The 16,321-nt window shown below is 32.3% G+C and overlaps 1 protein-coding gene across 6 annotated transcripts in view; it reads right to left on the bottom strand.

The window, feature by feature from the left end:
• The window catches only part of LOC148619687 (cadherin-23-like), a 185,604-nt gene that overhangs the window by 67,331 nt on the left and 101,952 nt on the right, over positions 1–16,321 (bottom strand). For all 6 annotated transcript variants that reach the window (XM_088579862.1, XM_088579858.1, XM_088579859.1 and 3 more), the window contains 12 exons: positions 14,974–15,238; positions 13,728–13,946; positions 13,029–13,123; positions 12,359–12,521; positions 11,978–12,089; positions 10,938–11,050; positions 9,568–9,677; positions 6,573–6,742; positions 5,949–6,046; positions 4,447–4,572; positions 3,790–3,854; positions 220–481 (listed from right to left, as the gene is read on the bottom strand). In XM_088579862.1, coding sequence (XP_088435988.1) covers positions 220–481; positions 3,790–3,854; positions 4,447–4,572; positions 5,949–6,046; positions 6,573–6,742; positions 9,568–9,677; positions 10,938–11,050; positions 11,978–12,089; positions 12,359–12,521; positions 13,029–13,123; positions 13,728–13,946; positions 14,974–15,238 — 1,798 coding nt within the window. The remainder of the gene's footprint in view (positions 1–219; positions 482–3,789; positions 3,855–4,446; positions 4,573–5,948; positions 6,047–6,572; positions 6,743–9,567; positions 9,678–10,937; positions 11,051–11,977; positions 12,090–12,358; positions 12,522–13,028; positions 13,124–13,727; positions 13,947–14,973; positions 15,239–16,321) is intronic.

Below are 16,321 nucleotides of genomic sequence, written 5' to 3'. Positions count from 1 at the left end.
CTACCAATCTATTGAAATATTTCCAAAATTAAAATACCAGAACTTTTTAAAATAATTCATGCCAATTTATACTTAGCTATTAATTATTTAACGCATTTCATGCAAGTAAAGTCTTACTTTTGCCTTTTACTACACACCAACAACATCAAATATCAAATATATTATAAATATATAAATCACTTTATATATAAACTCTTAAAACTATACAACGATAATCACCCAACAATCATGGAAGTTTCTTGGTTGGTCTAATTCCTTGAAGACATAAGTCACTTCCTTATCCTCCTCACTGTAGTATGGACAGTGATCATTTACATCCTCAACATGAACTATGACCTCTGTTGTTCCAGTTAATGGTGGTTTTCCTTGATCTGTTGCCATGACAACTAGTTTTATATCACCAGATTTATCCAAAACTTCACGGTCTAGTGCACTATTTACTCTGATTAAACCAACACCGTCTATGCTAAAGTTTGAACTCCTAATTTGGATGGAAAAAAATGTTATGAAATATTTGGAGTAATGAAAATATTAGTTCTTTTTAAAACTAGTAGTTAGTCAAATAAAGCCCTACTGTATGGATGGCCATGTGTGATAGTTGAGTATGCTGGTTCAAGTTATTTGAGATAACATGTTTGAAAATAGTTTGTATTGAAACAGGCAAGGGAGACAAATATTTAAATGAACACTGGAAAGTGATACTAATTTCATTCTTTTAGTCATTTTATGGTATACAGATGAACACTCTAAAGGACCAGGTGTAGAAAATTAATCTAAATTTGTGACCTGACCTTTGACATTCTGATGTAACAAACCTTTGTTAAAGACTGAGGAGTGAAAAAAAAGGAACATTTGTTTAAAGATTCTGTACCAATATCAGGTATGGACTTGGCATTTACCTAGTAGCTTTGAATATTTCTTGTGATACACCTTCCCATGAAGTTAAACATACCAGGTACACAAAGAATAATAATTACTTTTGAATTTGATACTGACAAAAATTGAAAGTAACTATTATTATGTTTATCAGTAATCATTAATGTTTTGACAGACATTTTTCAATATCTTGTCATGTACAAGACATTGAGAAATATCTGTCAACACAACCAGAGGAAAAAGTACCAATTACTAAAAAATACTAAACATCAGAACTTTATTCCAAAGGCTAATAAACATACCCGTAAACCTTCTGAACCCTCTTAAATTTGCAGGAGATCTCCTGCAATTCATTTCCAAATTGCAGGAGATTTCATGTGATGAGTTTTTTGACAAAAGTTTGTATAAATCACATCTGTTTATACAAGTCAGTATATATCTGTATGAATTAGCGTTTAATATTCTAAGTGTTATATTAACCAAACTAATACAAAACCAATGGTTAAATAACACTATAACAATAAAGTTGAAAAAGATAGCACTTTCCATATATCCGTTACACCCTTCATTTCGTGCATTATAATGCTAGGAAATCGTTGCTTCTAGCAGATAATTGAGTTGACAATTCAACTGTCTTTGTGGATATAAAGCATTAAAATCCCCAAAAATCTTTTGTAACACAGTTTTAGCCAATCATTTGCACGACATGAGAGACGCTGACCATCAGCTGACTATTCCTATACTTGGTTTAATTTTTGTTTTCGTGCTAAAATATATACTTAATACTGTAACAGACCTGGTTTGCACACATATGTGGTATTTTTAATTTATGACAGACTGAGGGGTTTCTTAATGCCCTTGGCTATCACATGATGTCTCTCACAGACGGTGTAAAGCATCAAAGCGTTTAAACACAGTCCCCTAGCATAGTCATACCCATGAATGTGGGTCATGGTGGGAAATTATAGTAGTCATGTGACCACATTCATTCATTCATTCATTAAATGCATTACTTGGTGATTTAATGTCGATCTGTGATCCAGTGATCCAATTTGTGATCTGCACGCTTATATTATACAGAATACAACATTTGCTGAATCTTTGACCCAGGAAAATAGTTTTCGGGATAAAATCAATACTTTCAAGTGCATGTAAGACATATAGGTAAGTCAACTTATTGGAGCACGCCAGTCAATTGATGAGAAATCTCCAAGGTCGAAAAAAATAAAGTTATGTTTCCGATCACCATTCTGAAATTTTGTAGGGTCAGTAGGTACTGATTTATTTTTATTTAAAACATTTGAAAAGAAATAAGTCATTATTGTGACACCAAACTCAAAAATACAATGAAAACCAAATGTGCAAAGACTAAACAATTAATGATTTTAGACTTACTCCACGACCAAATCTCATTTGGAATTCGGTGCTTGGGGTATTTTTTGGTTTGCTGGCTGTGGTCAAACAAAAAATACCTCAAGTGGCGAATCCCAAAAGGAATTATCATAGCCCAAGAGCACACTCACGTCATGTGTCCTTACAATCCATTGTAATAATAAACAATCTGTATTTCTAACTCTGTTTTCCATCTTAAATAATAAAAAAAAAAACATTTTTGGCTTTATTTTTTATGAAAGACAATCGGCAGTCTTTTTAATTATTACTTTTTCAACATCACAAATAAAAACTTTTGGATAGGGGGTCTGAAGAAGGATCGGGATGTGACTGGTAACATTTTTTAGGCCTTACAGATAATATGAAGCAGTCCAGGAGGTAGGTATAGATTATTGAAATTGCATTTTATCAAGAACACAAGTTGAATATGGTCCATATTTCTTCACATTTTGCTGGAGAAAAAACTTGGGTATCAAGGTTAAATAGGACCTTCCTTTTACATATCTTTTAACAGTTCATATTCCATACACGTAGGTGTATTTGATGTTGGCATTGAGGAATCTGTTAAGTTGGGGGAGTCCTATTAGCTGCTCATTACTGTAACATAAAGTTTCTGGGACTCTACATTATACATATAGAGGTTATCTGCACATAAAAGTACCGTATACATGTAAGTACATTCCCGGGGAGCTAAGATTTTTAGTTTTGCTATGTAGAAATGTATGTATATGTCAGACCCCTACCATTCTAAAATAAAGGCCATCCATGTCACTGAAAGATACCACACTGTAAGTTTCTGTTATTTCTAAAATAAACTGAGAGTCCAGAATTTTATCAAGCTAACCTACATAAAGTGAAATGGCAAATCCTTAACATGACATAACAAATTCAACACATCCATGCAAGTACACCTTCAAGAAAGAAGCATTGAAATATGTATATGAATTGTCCTATTGCAATCCAAAGTGGAATTTGTTCCCCATTTAGATGTTTAGTAACACATGTTAATGGATATTTATCAACATGTGCATAATTCAATTATTGATATCAATAAATGGAGAAGTTTTCTTAACAATTTGCAAACGTATGTATGTTTAAATTTGCTCTTTGGGCAATACCAGTCTGCGTCCATACTTGCCCCTCAGGCAATACCAGTCTGTGGCCAGACTTGTATATATGGGTAAAAAAAAAACAACAAAAATGGCACCTATTAAAAAACAAAAATACAATAATGGGAGGTCTTGCAGTAGACATAAAAAAAATGGGAGTTTGCAAATGACTAATTGCAGGAGAAAGGTCTGTTTTGTGGGAATTTCACGCAGAAATCCAAAGGGTTAACACCTATGGTATTGAATACCAAACTGATGGTGCACAAATGTGTTTCAGACAAAGGTTCAAACAGATATGTTTCAGACAAACACACAATTTGATCCTTTTGAAACCATTCTACCGTCAGGTATGAATTACAAAATCAGTTTGATTCCATTGCCTTCACTGATAATAAACAATATTATAACTTACCATTCTGATTCTAAAAGGCTATAGGAAATATTTTTATTATAGGAATTTAAGTCCTGATCAATAGCCTACAAAATAAAGACAAATAATAAGAGAAGTTGATAGATACAGAATTATAAAGATATGACAGTCATAAATGTGTACGCATTAAGACATAGTACTTGAACTGAGTAATCAGGTACACCTGGTCCATGCTCACAGTTTTTAGTGGAGTCCAAGTTGCTTGTTTGCTTTTGTTACTTTGTATGATTTTAGTTACTTTATGTTCTTTGTTGTGTATGTCTGTTTACCATGTCGGGTCTTTGTCCCTGGATTACATTCTTTTGATTACCGCTATAACCTTGGTACCAATATGTATTTGAAAATCTTTTATAGTAATGATTTTGTCCAGAATAACCAGCGATTGATTATTTCTTGCAGTTAGTCTATACTGTTTTAAAAAGAAAGGCCTATATTTTACACCAGGTCATGTTGTTCTCATGAAGTGAGAAAAAGAATCAAACACCAGTTTTCTCATGTAAAATTGGGAAATCTAGGGCACCCTTGGGCAGAGCCTCGTTAGAAAACAATTAAATCTTACCCTGTGGTGTCTGAGATTTCCCAATCTTGCACTTGTACAGGTATTAGATTCTTAACATCTTAAATATGAAATATGATTACCTTTACTGTGACAACATCAACATTTCTTAGGTTCTCATTGACACTTTTCCTGTAACTACTGCTAACAAAGACAGGTGGATGGTTGTTAACATCAATAACATTTACAGTTACTGAAGTTGCTCCAGTCTAAAATGAAATAAAAAAAAGGCATGCATAAGCTCATAATTACATATCTCCCTATCTTAGGATGTTTCAAGTCCCATCACTTGCAAAAAAAAAAACAACCAAAAAAGAAAGAGCTTCCTGTCATAAGATGTTTATTCGAAATTTTTTCTTCTATTTAAATTCTATAATGTTTTTTTTTTGTTTTGTTATAAAACAACATGAGGCTAGACAGATGGAAGGACAGGGTTTTAACATTATACATGATTCCAATGTCAATCAAAAGAATATATCCCACAGATACACACAACAGAAAAACATAACCAAAATAAGACATACAAAGAAACAAAGTAAATGAGAAATTTACTGAAAACTGGGAGTATGTACCAAGAGAACTGTTTAGGTAAGTGTCCTCTGCTTTTCTAGAAACATGTGTCAAGTTGCTCATAAAATGTCAAATCTGGGGTTGAACAAAAGGAATGGAAAACTTTGACTTGGTGAACAATCTGTTCATATGGTGCATATGGATTCAACATAACAGATGATGACCATACAGCCTTTGTAGCGACGACTTTAATCTTCTAGCAACATACCCCTGATTGTAAGTCTAACATGGCACAAAGAGCAGAGACCAATTCTGAATACTGATCTCATGGGTCAATTACCTTGCAATTTTATCAAAAATGGGTCAAAGAGAAACAGGATTGATACACATAGCTGCCACTGATGATATTTGAAGAGACTGTAGTCCACAAACTCATACAAAATTTGCTTCTTCAAAGTGATGGTATTATATGCCCATCTGTGATGCTTTTTAAAGGCATATTTATCCCCTCATACAATAATAGCTAGGAAAAGTATAAATTTTCAAACCTTTATCCAATAGCTATGAAGTGCATGCTATTTTGAATATAAGCCTAATAAAGAGGCAGTTGACATTTCAATTCCTTCAAACAATACATGATATTTAATTACACCTTCATTCATCTAACCAACTAATGGTACTGTTGATAAATCAAATGCTACTGACAGAAATGTAACATTTAAGATACAAGCCAGATGTCAGTTATATATTTCGTTATATTTATCAAAATATGATTTTGTCGTTTTATCTACTTCTTAGGTGGATAGATATTATGCAATATAACACCATGAATGATGTGATACAAACAAGTGGTATAAAAAAATTCTTTTGTGATGGGTTTTTGTGTTGTTGTGATGCATTGTCTATAAAATCTTAATAGTCAAAATTTACAGGTTTCATAATAAGTAAAAGTTTTATATTTCAGAATATCAACTGCCTATATTTAATTTCAATACCATTTTGAAAATCAAGAACTCGAGTTGATATTTTGCAATATTAAACTTCCACACATCATAACAGCTGTATAGTATCTTACCTTGTTGGAATCTTGAGCTATTACATTAAATTTAAATGATGTTTCATCTATTAAGGATTTCTTTGTTAACAAAACACCATTTGGTTGCATTTCAAAATCTGAAAATATCAAAAATAGAAAAAGATATATGTATATAAGAAATGATCTCAATTTTTACAAATGTGAACATTTAATCCATAAAGTTATTTTTTTGTGTTTTCCTGAAAACAAGCTTATGTAGTATCTTCTCTTCTCATTTGTTGTACAGAATACTGGAAACTTATTTTTATCTTTTATGATATCAATGTAAGTTCACTAATATTTATTTTTGTGACTTACATTCTGTCTAACATTTGATTTATAGTAGAGACTTATTCACTATGATGTATTTTCATGAATATATTTGCTTGCAAAATTTGCAAAAAAATAATTGCTTGTAGAAAGGTTGGTTCACAGTAATGTGTGTGAGTTGGGTGACAGGCCTACCACTAGAACATTACAAATCAGACTCCACATGTCAGACTGTATAATAAAAAACAGAGGATCATTTTCTCCTAAATGCATGAAATATCGGCCACAAGACATTAAATCAATCAATCAACCAATCAATCATCTGGTAAGAGAGAAGAATGAACATTAACTAACCTGAGGAGCTAGAGGAATACGTCAAGTCATCACCATCTTTATCTGTTGCACTCACAATTCCCAATACAGTGTTTTCAGGTGCATCTTCCATTACAGAAAATGTGTAGCTTGTGTTGAAATGAGGAGAATTGTCATTCACATTCTCAATGTAGATCTCAACAATGGTGGAACTGAAACAAATACAATACCATTTCACAAGTACTATGAATGTGACTTTTAATACTTAATTTTGTAAACCCCAAAACCACAGAAATTCAGATATACTGCATTTTGGTGTGTAAAGTGTGCAGTTGTGTATTATAAGCAGGGTGATTTTACCTTCAAAAATCGGTATAAAATTTTTTTTTTTTATCAAATTATGTTTGTATTGTACAGAGTAAAATTGGTAAAAAGCGTTTGAATATTTGCTTTCAGTACCAACTTACATGGTACCTGCTAACTCACCTGAAAATGAAACCGTCATATAGAGAAATAGTAGAAATACAAAAGTTTTAAACTTTAGGAAATCAGTGGACCAAACAATGCTGAGACCTCAAAATGGGAGCTTTTAAATAGTTTTTTTTCAGTTGCAGACCTATATTCTGATTTCTTATTTTTGCACCATTTGTTTATTTGTTTGTTTTTTTTTTTTTGGTTTTGTACTCTTTTTTCCATCTGGTATCTCTATAGACATAAAAAATGGCCTTTTATAATTAAAGCTCTATGAAGCTTAAGATATACTGATTTTATGACAAACAATTTGTTTCAATGTGTTTCAAATCAGCTCTGAGACCATATAGCTAAACTAAAGTCTACTTTGATCATCACAACATTGTGGCTAATGTTTTGAAGACTTCAACTTTACAAGTTTTCTTAACCTGTATTTCTAAACAACTTTATCAACATTGGAGTATGGCTTGCATAACCCACACTCAGAAAATTACAACCAATCTCCTACATTTTGGTCTATCATACAAATATAATCAGTTGTCTAAAAACTTGTTTAAGTAACAAAGAAAGCTAATTTATTAAACACTGAATATTAATCATTGGAAATTCATCTGAATCTATTTTTTTAATATTCACATTCTTAATCAGGAGTTTCATCTCTTGAGCAGGAGGACTAGAGACCTTAAAAAAATAAAACAGCAAAATGAACCTCCAATCAAGATGTTCACATGTATTGAATTTATGCCTCAATCATTTATGCAAATGCGGACTGTTTAAAGAGCTTATTACCATCAACAATGGAATAAAGCTTTAAAACACTGACCAAGTAACCTTACAACTAGAGTAAGTGAACTTGAAAAAAATGCTCATCAGAATATAATAATCCATATTTAATTCAATTCAGCCAAACCATCAAAGGTCAGTGGAGATAACACACCATTACAAACAAGTAACGTTAGAGTGGAATTAGCTAAGTAGTAGGGTAAAACAACTGACAAAGGATATTAAATGACAGATAAAGATTGAGGCAAGAACTAACAAGAACTTTCGATTAAGTAGTTTTATTCTCAAAATTGTGTTTACCTAATATTTCCTACACTGAAGACATGACTAACAACTGATATTGCACTGCATATATTTTTTGGCTATGCTTATGAAGTATGGAGCTATTTGTAGTTAGTCTGGGTGATGTTTTGACCACAGGGAATATGCAAGACTTCCTATGACACATGTGTGTCTGCGACAAAAGTTCGGACAATCATTTCCTACTTACACACATCATTTCCATTTTTCGTCACTTTCAACATTTTTAGCCATTCATGTTTCAGAGCATCTACACTGTACCCATTCATATACAGGGTGTCACACTGTACCGATACATATACAAGGTGTCACACTGTACCGATACATATACAGGGTATCACACTACCCATTCATATACAGGGTGTCACACTGTACCCATTCATATACAGGGCGTCACACTGTACCGATACATATACAGGGCATCACACTGTACCGATACATATACAGGCATCACACTGTACCGATACATATACAGGGCGTCACACTGTACCAATACATATACAGGGTGTCATACTGTACCTATACATATACAGGTGTCACACTGTACCAATACATATACAGGGTGTCACACTGTACCTATACATATACAGGCATCACACTGTACCGATACATATACAGGGTGTCACACTGTAATACATATACAGGTGTCACACTGTACCTATACATATACAGGGTGTCACACTGTACCTATACATATACAGGCGTCACACTGTACCTATACATATACAGGGTGTCACACTATACCAATACATATACAGGCGTCACACTATACCGATACATATACAGGGTGTCACACTGTACCAATACATATACAGGCGTCACACTATACCGATACATATACAGGGCGTCACTGACACCTAATTTATAATGTGTATGCAATTATAATTAAAAATTTTTTTTATGTGATGTAGATAAGCATTTGAATGGCAGTCATTGTAAGAATCAAGCAAAGTCCATAATATGTGATATACCCCCCATCCCTTTACACATTGTTATTCTGCTTTCAGTTGCTTTATAAGTCTACATTTTGAAAATGTACATTTATTTATCCCGATCTGACTATTTTTAGGAGATAATTCATACAAATAATCCAAGTTTTTATTGTATTTCGGTGTCATTTACAGAGTTGTCTACCTTAATTTTGAAGTCTTCAATACATTCTATATAATTTATATCTCTTAAGACAAAAAAAAGCCACATGTTAATTATTGTTGACTGAATCATTTCAAACAAAATATCAAAAACAAAAATATGTACTGGTGAGCTTTCAAACCATGTATCAAATTTTGCATGATTCTTAGCTGGAGTGTAAATTAAGTAAGGTGATTGAAGAACAATGTCCTATACACAACCTGGAAAATGTACCAAATGAAACGTTAATATTCAAGTCCCAGTAGGAAAATGTTTAGCAAACATCATTTTCTTATGTAGGGGATTTATTTGCATTCCAAGCGGCCTGTAAATATCCTACTATTGTACTAACCTATTTAGACTACCATCAGATGCATATGCCTGGAGAGTGTATAGATGTATTCCTTGGTCAAAATCAACTCCATCAGATGTTATCTCTCCATTCTGACTAATATGGAATACCTGAAAGAAAACAAATGTTTTGTTTATACACTTTATGAAAAGGAGTTGCTCTTTGCATGTTGACGAATACACAAATGAAGGGAAAAGTGTCAACAAATACATATTCATTGTCATTGAGATCAAGACAACATCACAGAACACAGAAATAGAAAGTGGGAAACATTTCATCTCTGCATAGCTTAATTCCCAACATTGCCTTTCTCAAAGTTACAAAAATATTCATGGGTTTTGCTCAATGTTGTGAGAATTGGACAACAGCTGACCCAGTACTCCTAAAATTTGAATGAACAGAAAATGAGCAACGTATGCTCAACAAACACAACATACAAAGTACAAGCAATTATACCACAGCTCTATAGACCATTTCATGTTAACTGTGGAATAGCCAATGAGCATGCTCAATATGCACTTCTGTGAGGAAAATATTATTAAAAGCCCTACATAGGGAAAGTATATGTCTAGCATGCTCATCAACTTAAGATGACATTATCACAATGAACAGGAACAAGAAAATTGAATGTAACCACAAAATTAAAGAATATTACCCTGCACATTGCATAATTATTTCCCATAGGTGTTAAAAATTCTAAAGCTGGAGATCATCTGCCTCCCAAAATTTTCTCCAAGAGGGAAATTTGCTGAGTTTTTCATTTTCATGACATGTTTTGACAAGAACAGAAATAATGCATTACTATTTTCAGCTGAAAATTCAAATAAGACGAGAGAAATTTTCTGTGAATGTGGATAAATCTTCCGCTTTGCCAAGGGCCCGTATTAAAATGGGAGATCTTTAATTTTTCCAAAAAGGTGAGACTTTTACACCTATGATTTCCTATTGATATGATCAAATTTTATTGTACCCTGAATATTTACCACGTTTTATAAAATACATGACAGTAATTTTGCAAAAAAATGATGAAAAACTTTTGTTTTAATAGATTTGGGTGAATTTCTATGTTCAATGGCCCATAACTCCTAATAAGATAATCTAATCAAAATTTTTCAAGTTAATCTGCATATGCCAAGTTTCATAAAATTTAGATCAGTAATTTCAAAGGAGAAGATCGCCTGAATATAGCTGAAATGTTGCTGCTTGGGCATTAAACCCAACAATCAATCAATCAATCAATCAAAGGAGAAGGAATGACAACGGGAATGAAGTACAAATGAACGAACTGATGGAGCAATAGATAAAAAGGTGAAAAACATTAAACCCTCCGACAACAACACTTGTTATGTAAGGTATAATCAAATACTTACTGTATTGTTCAAACTGTATCTAATTTTTGTACCAGGATCAGCATCATGAGCTACTATTGTACAGCCCTTTTTACTTTTCTGGCGATTCTCAAGGAAAAGACATTTGTAATGTGCTGAATAATACAAACATAGCTAGAAAAATTACCGGTAGTACTAAGCAGAGAACATAAAGACACTAACAATGATACTCATGATACATGTAAGGAATATAAGGATTATAGTAGTGTACTTTAAGTGTAAGTGTTGGTAAGAATCAGGCAAAATGGGAAAAAATCAGAAACATGCATGTCAAAACCCCACAAATCTGACAATAAAATACCACTCAAGGACACTTTCCCTATTTGAAAAGACCATCATTTGATCACTGCATCATTGGATTTGCTCAGAAATTTTTCAATAGATTCTTAGAAAAATGAGGATTTTAGACAGTCATCTGCCCATGAAATGTTCATTTTCAGTACATTTCAATGAAATTGTAACTCAATGGTCCAGCAAGATATGGACAATCTTATCTGTTTTCCTTGATTCTGATTGTGCAAATAGTCAAATTACACTATCAAAATGATGACTTTTTCATACCATGTTTCACCTACTGCCTAATTCTTACAGGGACTGACACTGAATTATACCTTTGTCAGAGAAAGCATTTCAGTGAAAGTAAAGCTTAAAAACAGGGCATCTAATGGGACAGGAACATTTAATGATACCCATCCATATTGCCAAATTGTTTGGGGTTAAAAACAACTTAAAATGGCTGTAACTTTTGTGTAAATAATCTGGTCAAACTAAAATTTGAACTTGACCTATACTGTACAAAATAACTATAGAATGTTTGAAATGTCAAAAACCAGGGTTCTGAACCTTCAATCCTTTTAAATGATACTTTAGTGTGGACTATTGATTTGAAACTTGAAAAAAGCCCAGGACCTTCTACTCTTACTGTAAATTTGAACCCCTGGATGACTGTCCATTTTAAGCTAACTGGGCTACTGATATACCATATTTAACACAGTCTTAGTCCTATTCCTAACTTAACTTACCTTGAGCAAAATCTGGAGCATTATCATTGACATTTTGTACATTTATAGTAACAGTGGCTGTTACATTTGTATAACTCCCGCTGTGTAACTTGTGACCATCACTGGCATGAATCTGTAATAAAACAAGAAGATCCCAACATGGAAACTGCTAAAAAAAGCATTTTTCACCTTTCAAGGGCAATAATTCTAACAAGGAGTCATCTGACATCTTTGATCCAATGCAGACTTTTGTAGGCCTTATCATCAGATCATTTCAGTAATCGAAAGTTTTTTCCTATCTATCATAGTTTTCAAGATACCCATATATTGGGTATATAAATGATTTCTTTTAAGGAATCCAAAGGTTTGGATAGCTATATATAACTCTAAAGCAGTACTTACAGTTAGATTAAATTGTGTTTGGTTTTCATAATCTAGTGGTTTGACTAGTAAAATATCAGCTGTTCTACTGTCCATATAGAAATGTCCATAAGGATCTCCACTACTGATCCAATAAGTCACTGTGTTATACTGTGGTGACGAATCCTTATCTTCAGCTTTTATACTGTACAGAGTGAAAAGTAAATGTCAGCATCGGTTAATTGAACATCATTCCTGATAGGTATAAACAGTGTAAATGTGTACAATGTAATAATAAACCTTTATTTTTGCATGTTCAACAAATCTTTCATATTTATTAAGCCTTTTGAGCAAGCATGACAGAAGCTCTCAGAATTTCCAGGTTAGATTGGCTCACAATTTTTACTGGTCATTTGTTAATTTTTCAAATTTGTTTCAGAAATTCAAGGCAGTAATCTGTAAGTGAAAAATTAATCAAAATTCATTGGAAAATACAATGCATGTGAGCATGTACAAGTTGTGATGGATGGATGCTGAGTACGATGTTATACTGTGATAGTGTCATAGTCACAGATTTCATAAAAGCAATGTCTAGACCCATTCATAAATTACTAACATTGTTGTCATGACTAAGAATTTAATCTGGGCATGCAGTTTTTTTTTTGTGAGTACATTGTACCACAAGAGAAAATATTTTTCATTGATTAACTACCTGTTATCACTTATAGAGCTTCCAAGGACAAAATTCTCCTTCTTAGTAAACGTGTATGATGCTTTCTTAAACACAGGATTGTATCTGTTAACATCCTGTAACATCAAATACATAGAAAATTTGTTTAGGTTACTGGATTACAATTATGGGTATTGAACCAACATACCTCTGAGCTATCAACTTATAACCTTTGGACAGATTTAATTAATAAAGTTTGCATTAACCTTGGATGTTTAATTTTTTTTGTGAGTGAATCAGGCAGACATTATAAGTTGATAAATTCCAAGATGATAATGCCTTCAATACTACATTTAGAAAGATTTTATTTTTACTTAAATCATCTGACAGAAAACAATAAAAACACAGCCAAAACATATTCTTTTATAAAGAATTACAACTTACAGGAATCAAAAGTTTTGATCGGAGATAAATAGTAATAATCATGCAGGTAGAAGAAATTTTGACGTGCACACAAGTTCGGCACTTATCATAAGACAGATTGGCATGGAATTCTGTAATGATGGCTTTGTGTGTATTCAAAAAGAACTCTTTATTAGTTGTAATGGATTCAAGTCTTCAATTTTTAATACCTGATAATTAATTTTCAGTTGTATTTTAAGGCCAATAAGAGCCCTTAATGCCCTTTCAATATATAATCATAATAAGTGTAAAATGAAATAGTCATTACAAAAGACAAACCTGAACATTGATGACAACAGTCTGTGTTGCTGTCTCAGCTGGTTTACAACCAGGATTTGATACCACTATACTGAGAGTTATCTTCCCTTTGTTGGTATGCTCCATCATCAGATGCTTTGAGGCTGACAAGTATCCATTACTTTGGTTAATCGTGAAGCTGGAACCATTTAAAGAATAGCTCATTTTTCTATTTTCAGATGTTTTGTCAATGTCTTGAGCCTGGAAAAAAAGGAATTATTCTACACATATTTACATTAAGCTGTTTCATTATACAATGCTTGTGAATATGAACTACCCACATTTATTAATTCATAACTGAACTGTAAAGATTTTTCATAAAAAAAACTATGAAGGCATAGTTTGTTTTCCATATACTGGGATTGCATTATTGTTCATGAAGTATTTAATTTAATTTGTGGTTTTGGTTAGTGGTCTAGAATCCTGAAATCAAGAATTCAATAAACAATTATCTATGAAGATGAAAGTCAGCTCAGACAAAAAGACTTAAAATCATGGCATTGTATATTAAGTAGTCAACATCCTGTCTCCCATTATTATTTGATTAAACAATAAATTTTATCAGGGCTTATTAGCCTCAAGGTTATCTTAATAATGTAAAGTCAGTGTTGAAAATAAATATATGAGTAACATTCAGTATTTCTACGATGTTTCCTTCCTTCTTCTGCTAACAAATTTCATAAAAGTATCATACAGTAAATTAAGGAATTTACAGTTTTCATTCGAATTAGACCTAATGCTTTTCATTCATAAGAATTTTGGCTTATCCTAACTTTTACTTGTAATCAGGGAAATGAAAACAGGAGTCAAAAATTACATAAAAAATCTTAATGCTTATAAAGTGTTTGTTTTAATATCCAGCAAATGAGGCTTTGCTATAATAATTTCACCAGAAATGCAAAGGAATCATCAATTTTCAAAAATTGTCAGCCTACACACCATGAATTCATGTACCCAAAGAAATGCCTTTTTTCCTCTACCCACAAAATTAAGTGAAACTATAGCAATCATAAGAAAAATTCAGTGGACTGTCGCATGTGATTTATAAATATATGTACTATACTCATAATAAAATAAGGAATTTGTATTACACATGAAGGTATTTATCAATGAATGTCAGAAAGAAAGTTATTTATTCTGGCGGAGGAAATCACCAAATAGATTTTTTTCTGTCTTTCAAGAACCAGTCTGTTTGAAAAATCATAATGAATAAAACTAGTTAAATTACCTGTACTTGATGAAAGTTCTCAGGTTTAGAGAGCTCATTGAATACGTAAGTAAACTTTAGGTCCTGTGAGTTGAAATATGGACAATGATCATTTATGTCCTTGACCTTTACAGTAACCTCTCTAGATCCTGTCAGGGATGGCATACCATGATCAGTTGCCATGACTACAAACTTGATTTCTCCTTTGTCATTTTCTATGGATTCTCTGTCTAGTTTACCCTTTACTCTGATTTCTCCTAAATGACTAATAGTGAAGTTTGTATTCCTAATTAAAAAAAAACATAATACAAATATTTGGTACTAGTATTTCCTACCCTTACATCTCATGAGAAAGATTCATCCTATATAAAATAATAACAATAACCAGTTAGAGGAGAACATAAGAGGAATACATGTACTAAACTGAAAATACTTTGAGCAAGAGAATACCCCTTCCTTCAAATTTAGCTAAGAAAAGTTAAATGATACACAATTCAGTCCAATTATCTCCTATCAAAATCTCTGAGTTGCCCTACAAGATTTTAAACCATCAGCTAAGTTATCTCCATTTAAGGTCCTTCAACAGAAATCATTTATATCATGTACACCTACATATGATGCCCAATTTTCCCCTAAAATTTCATCACAATCTCTTTAGCACTTTAGGATTTGTGCATTCAAGAGTCTGAGTTGGATTGTCTCCCTTTGGAGTCATCCTACAGTAATCATTTCCTTTTCTGCACATCTACAAATGATGCATAACCATTCTACAAAATATTTTTTAAAACCCATTGAATGCTTTAAGAGGGTTTATCCACACTTATAGTAGAAAAAATAGAGAAATAAAGATGAACAGGTAATTTATGATTTCCTTTAATTTACAGGATTTTACTTTTTGATACAATCTCGCCAAAAACTAAACAGAATATAAATGAGAGAAACAGACTCGTTTTAAAATCCAAAATAATCTAAAATTATCAAACCTGACATCACTTAAATACAGTTAAAACAGTTACAGAAATACAATACCAAGAATTTATAATGATAGCAGTGTTTTATGGAATGTTCCCAGTAAATAAATTTGGATAATTCACACTGTGAAATAAATTCGGTAATTTCACTCTTGGACTTTCTCCTGCCTAAATATCATAACTTTAATATCAATCTGTCAATCACAGAATTTAAAATTCATGACAAAAATACCGATAAATTATGAAGAAAATCTATATAATAAATATGATAATCAGTTGGTTATAACCAAAATATGATCCACTTGTGCAAAGAACGCTTGGAGATTTAACTCATTAAATCTATGTGTTCTTCGGAACTCCTGATAAAATTTTGGTTATTCACTCTTTCCAATTACATT

Source organism: Perna viridis, chromosome 4, assembly GCF_037379345.1.
Source record: "Perna viridis isolate PV_CMFRI_1.1 ecotype Kerala chromosome 4, ASM3737934v1, whole genome shotgun sequence".
Lineage (NCBI taxonomy): Eukaryota > Metazoa > Mollusca > Bivalvia > Mytilida > Mytilidae > Perna > Perna viridis.
This window is presented reverse-complemented; position numbering and strand designations above follow the sequence as displayed.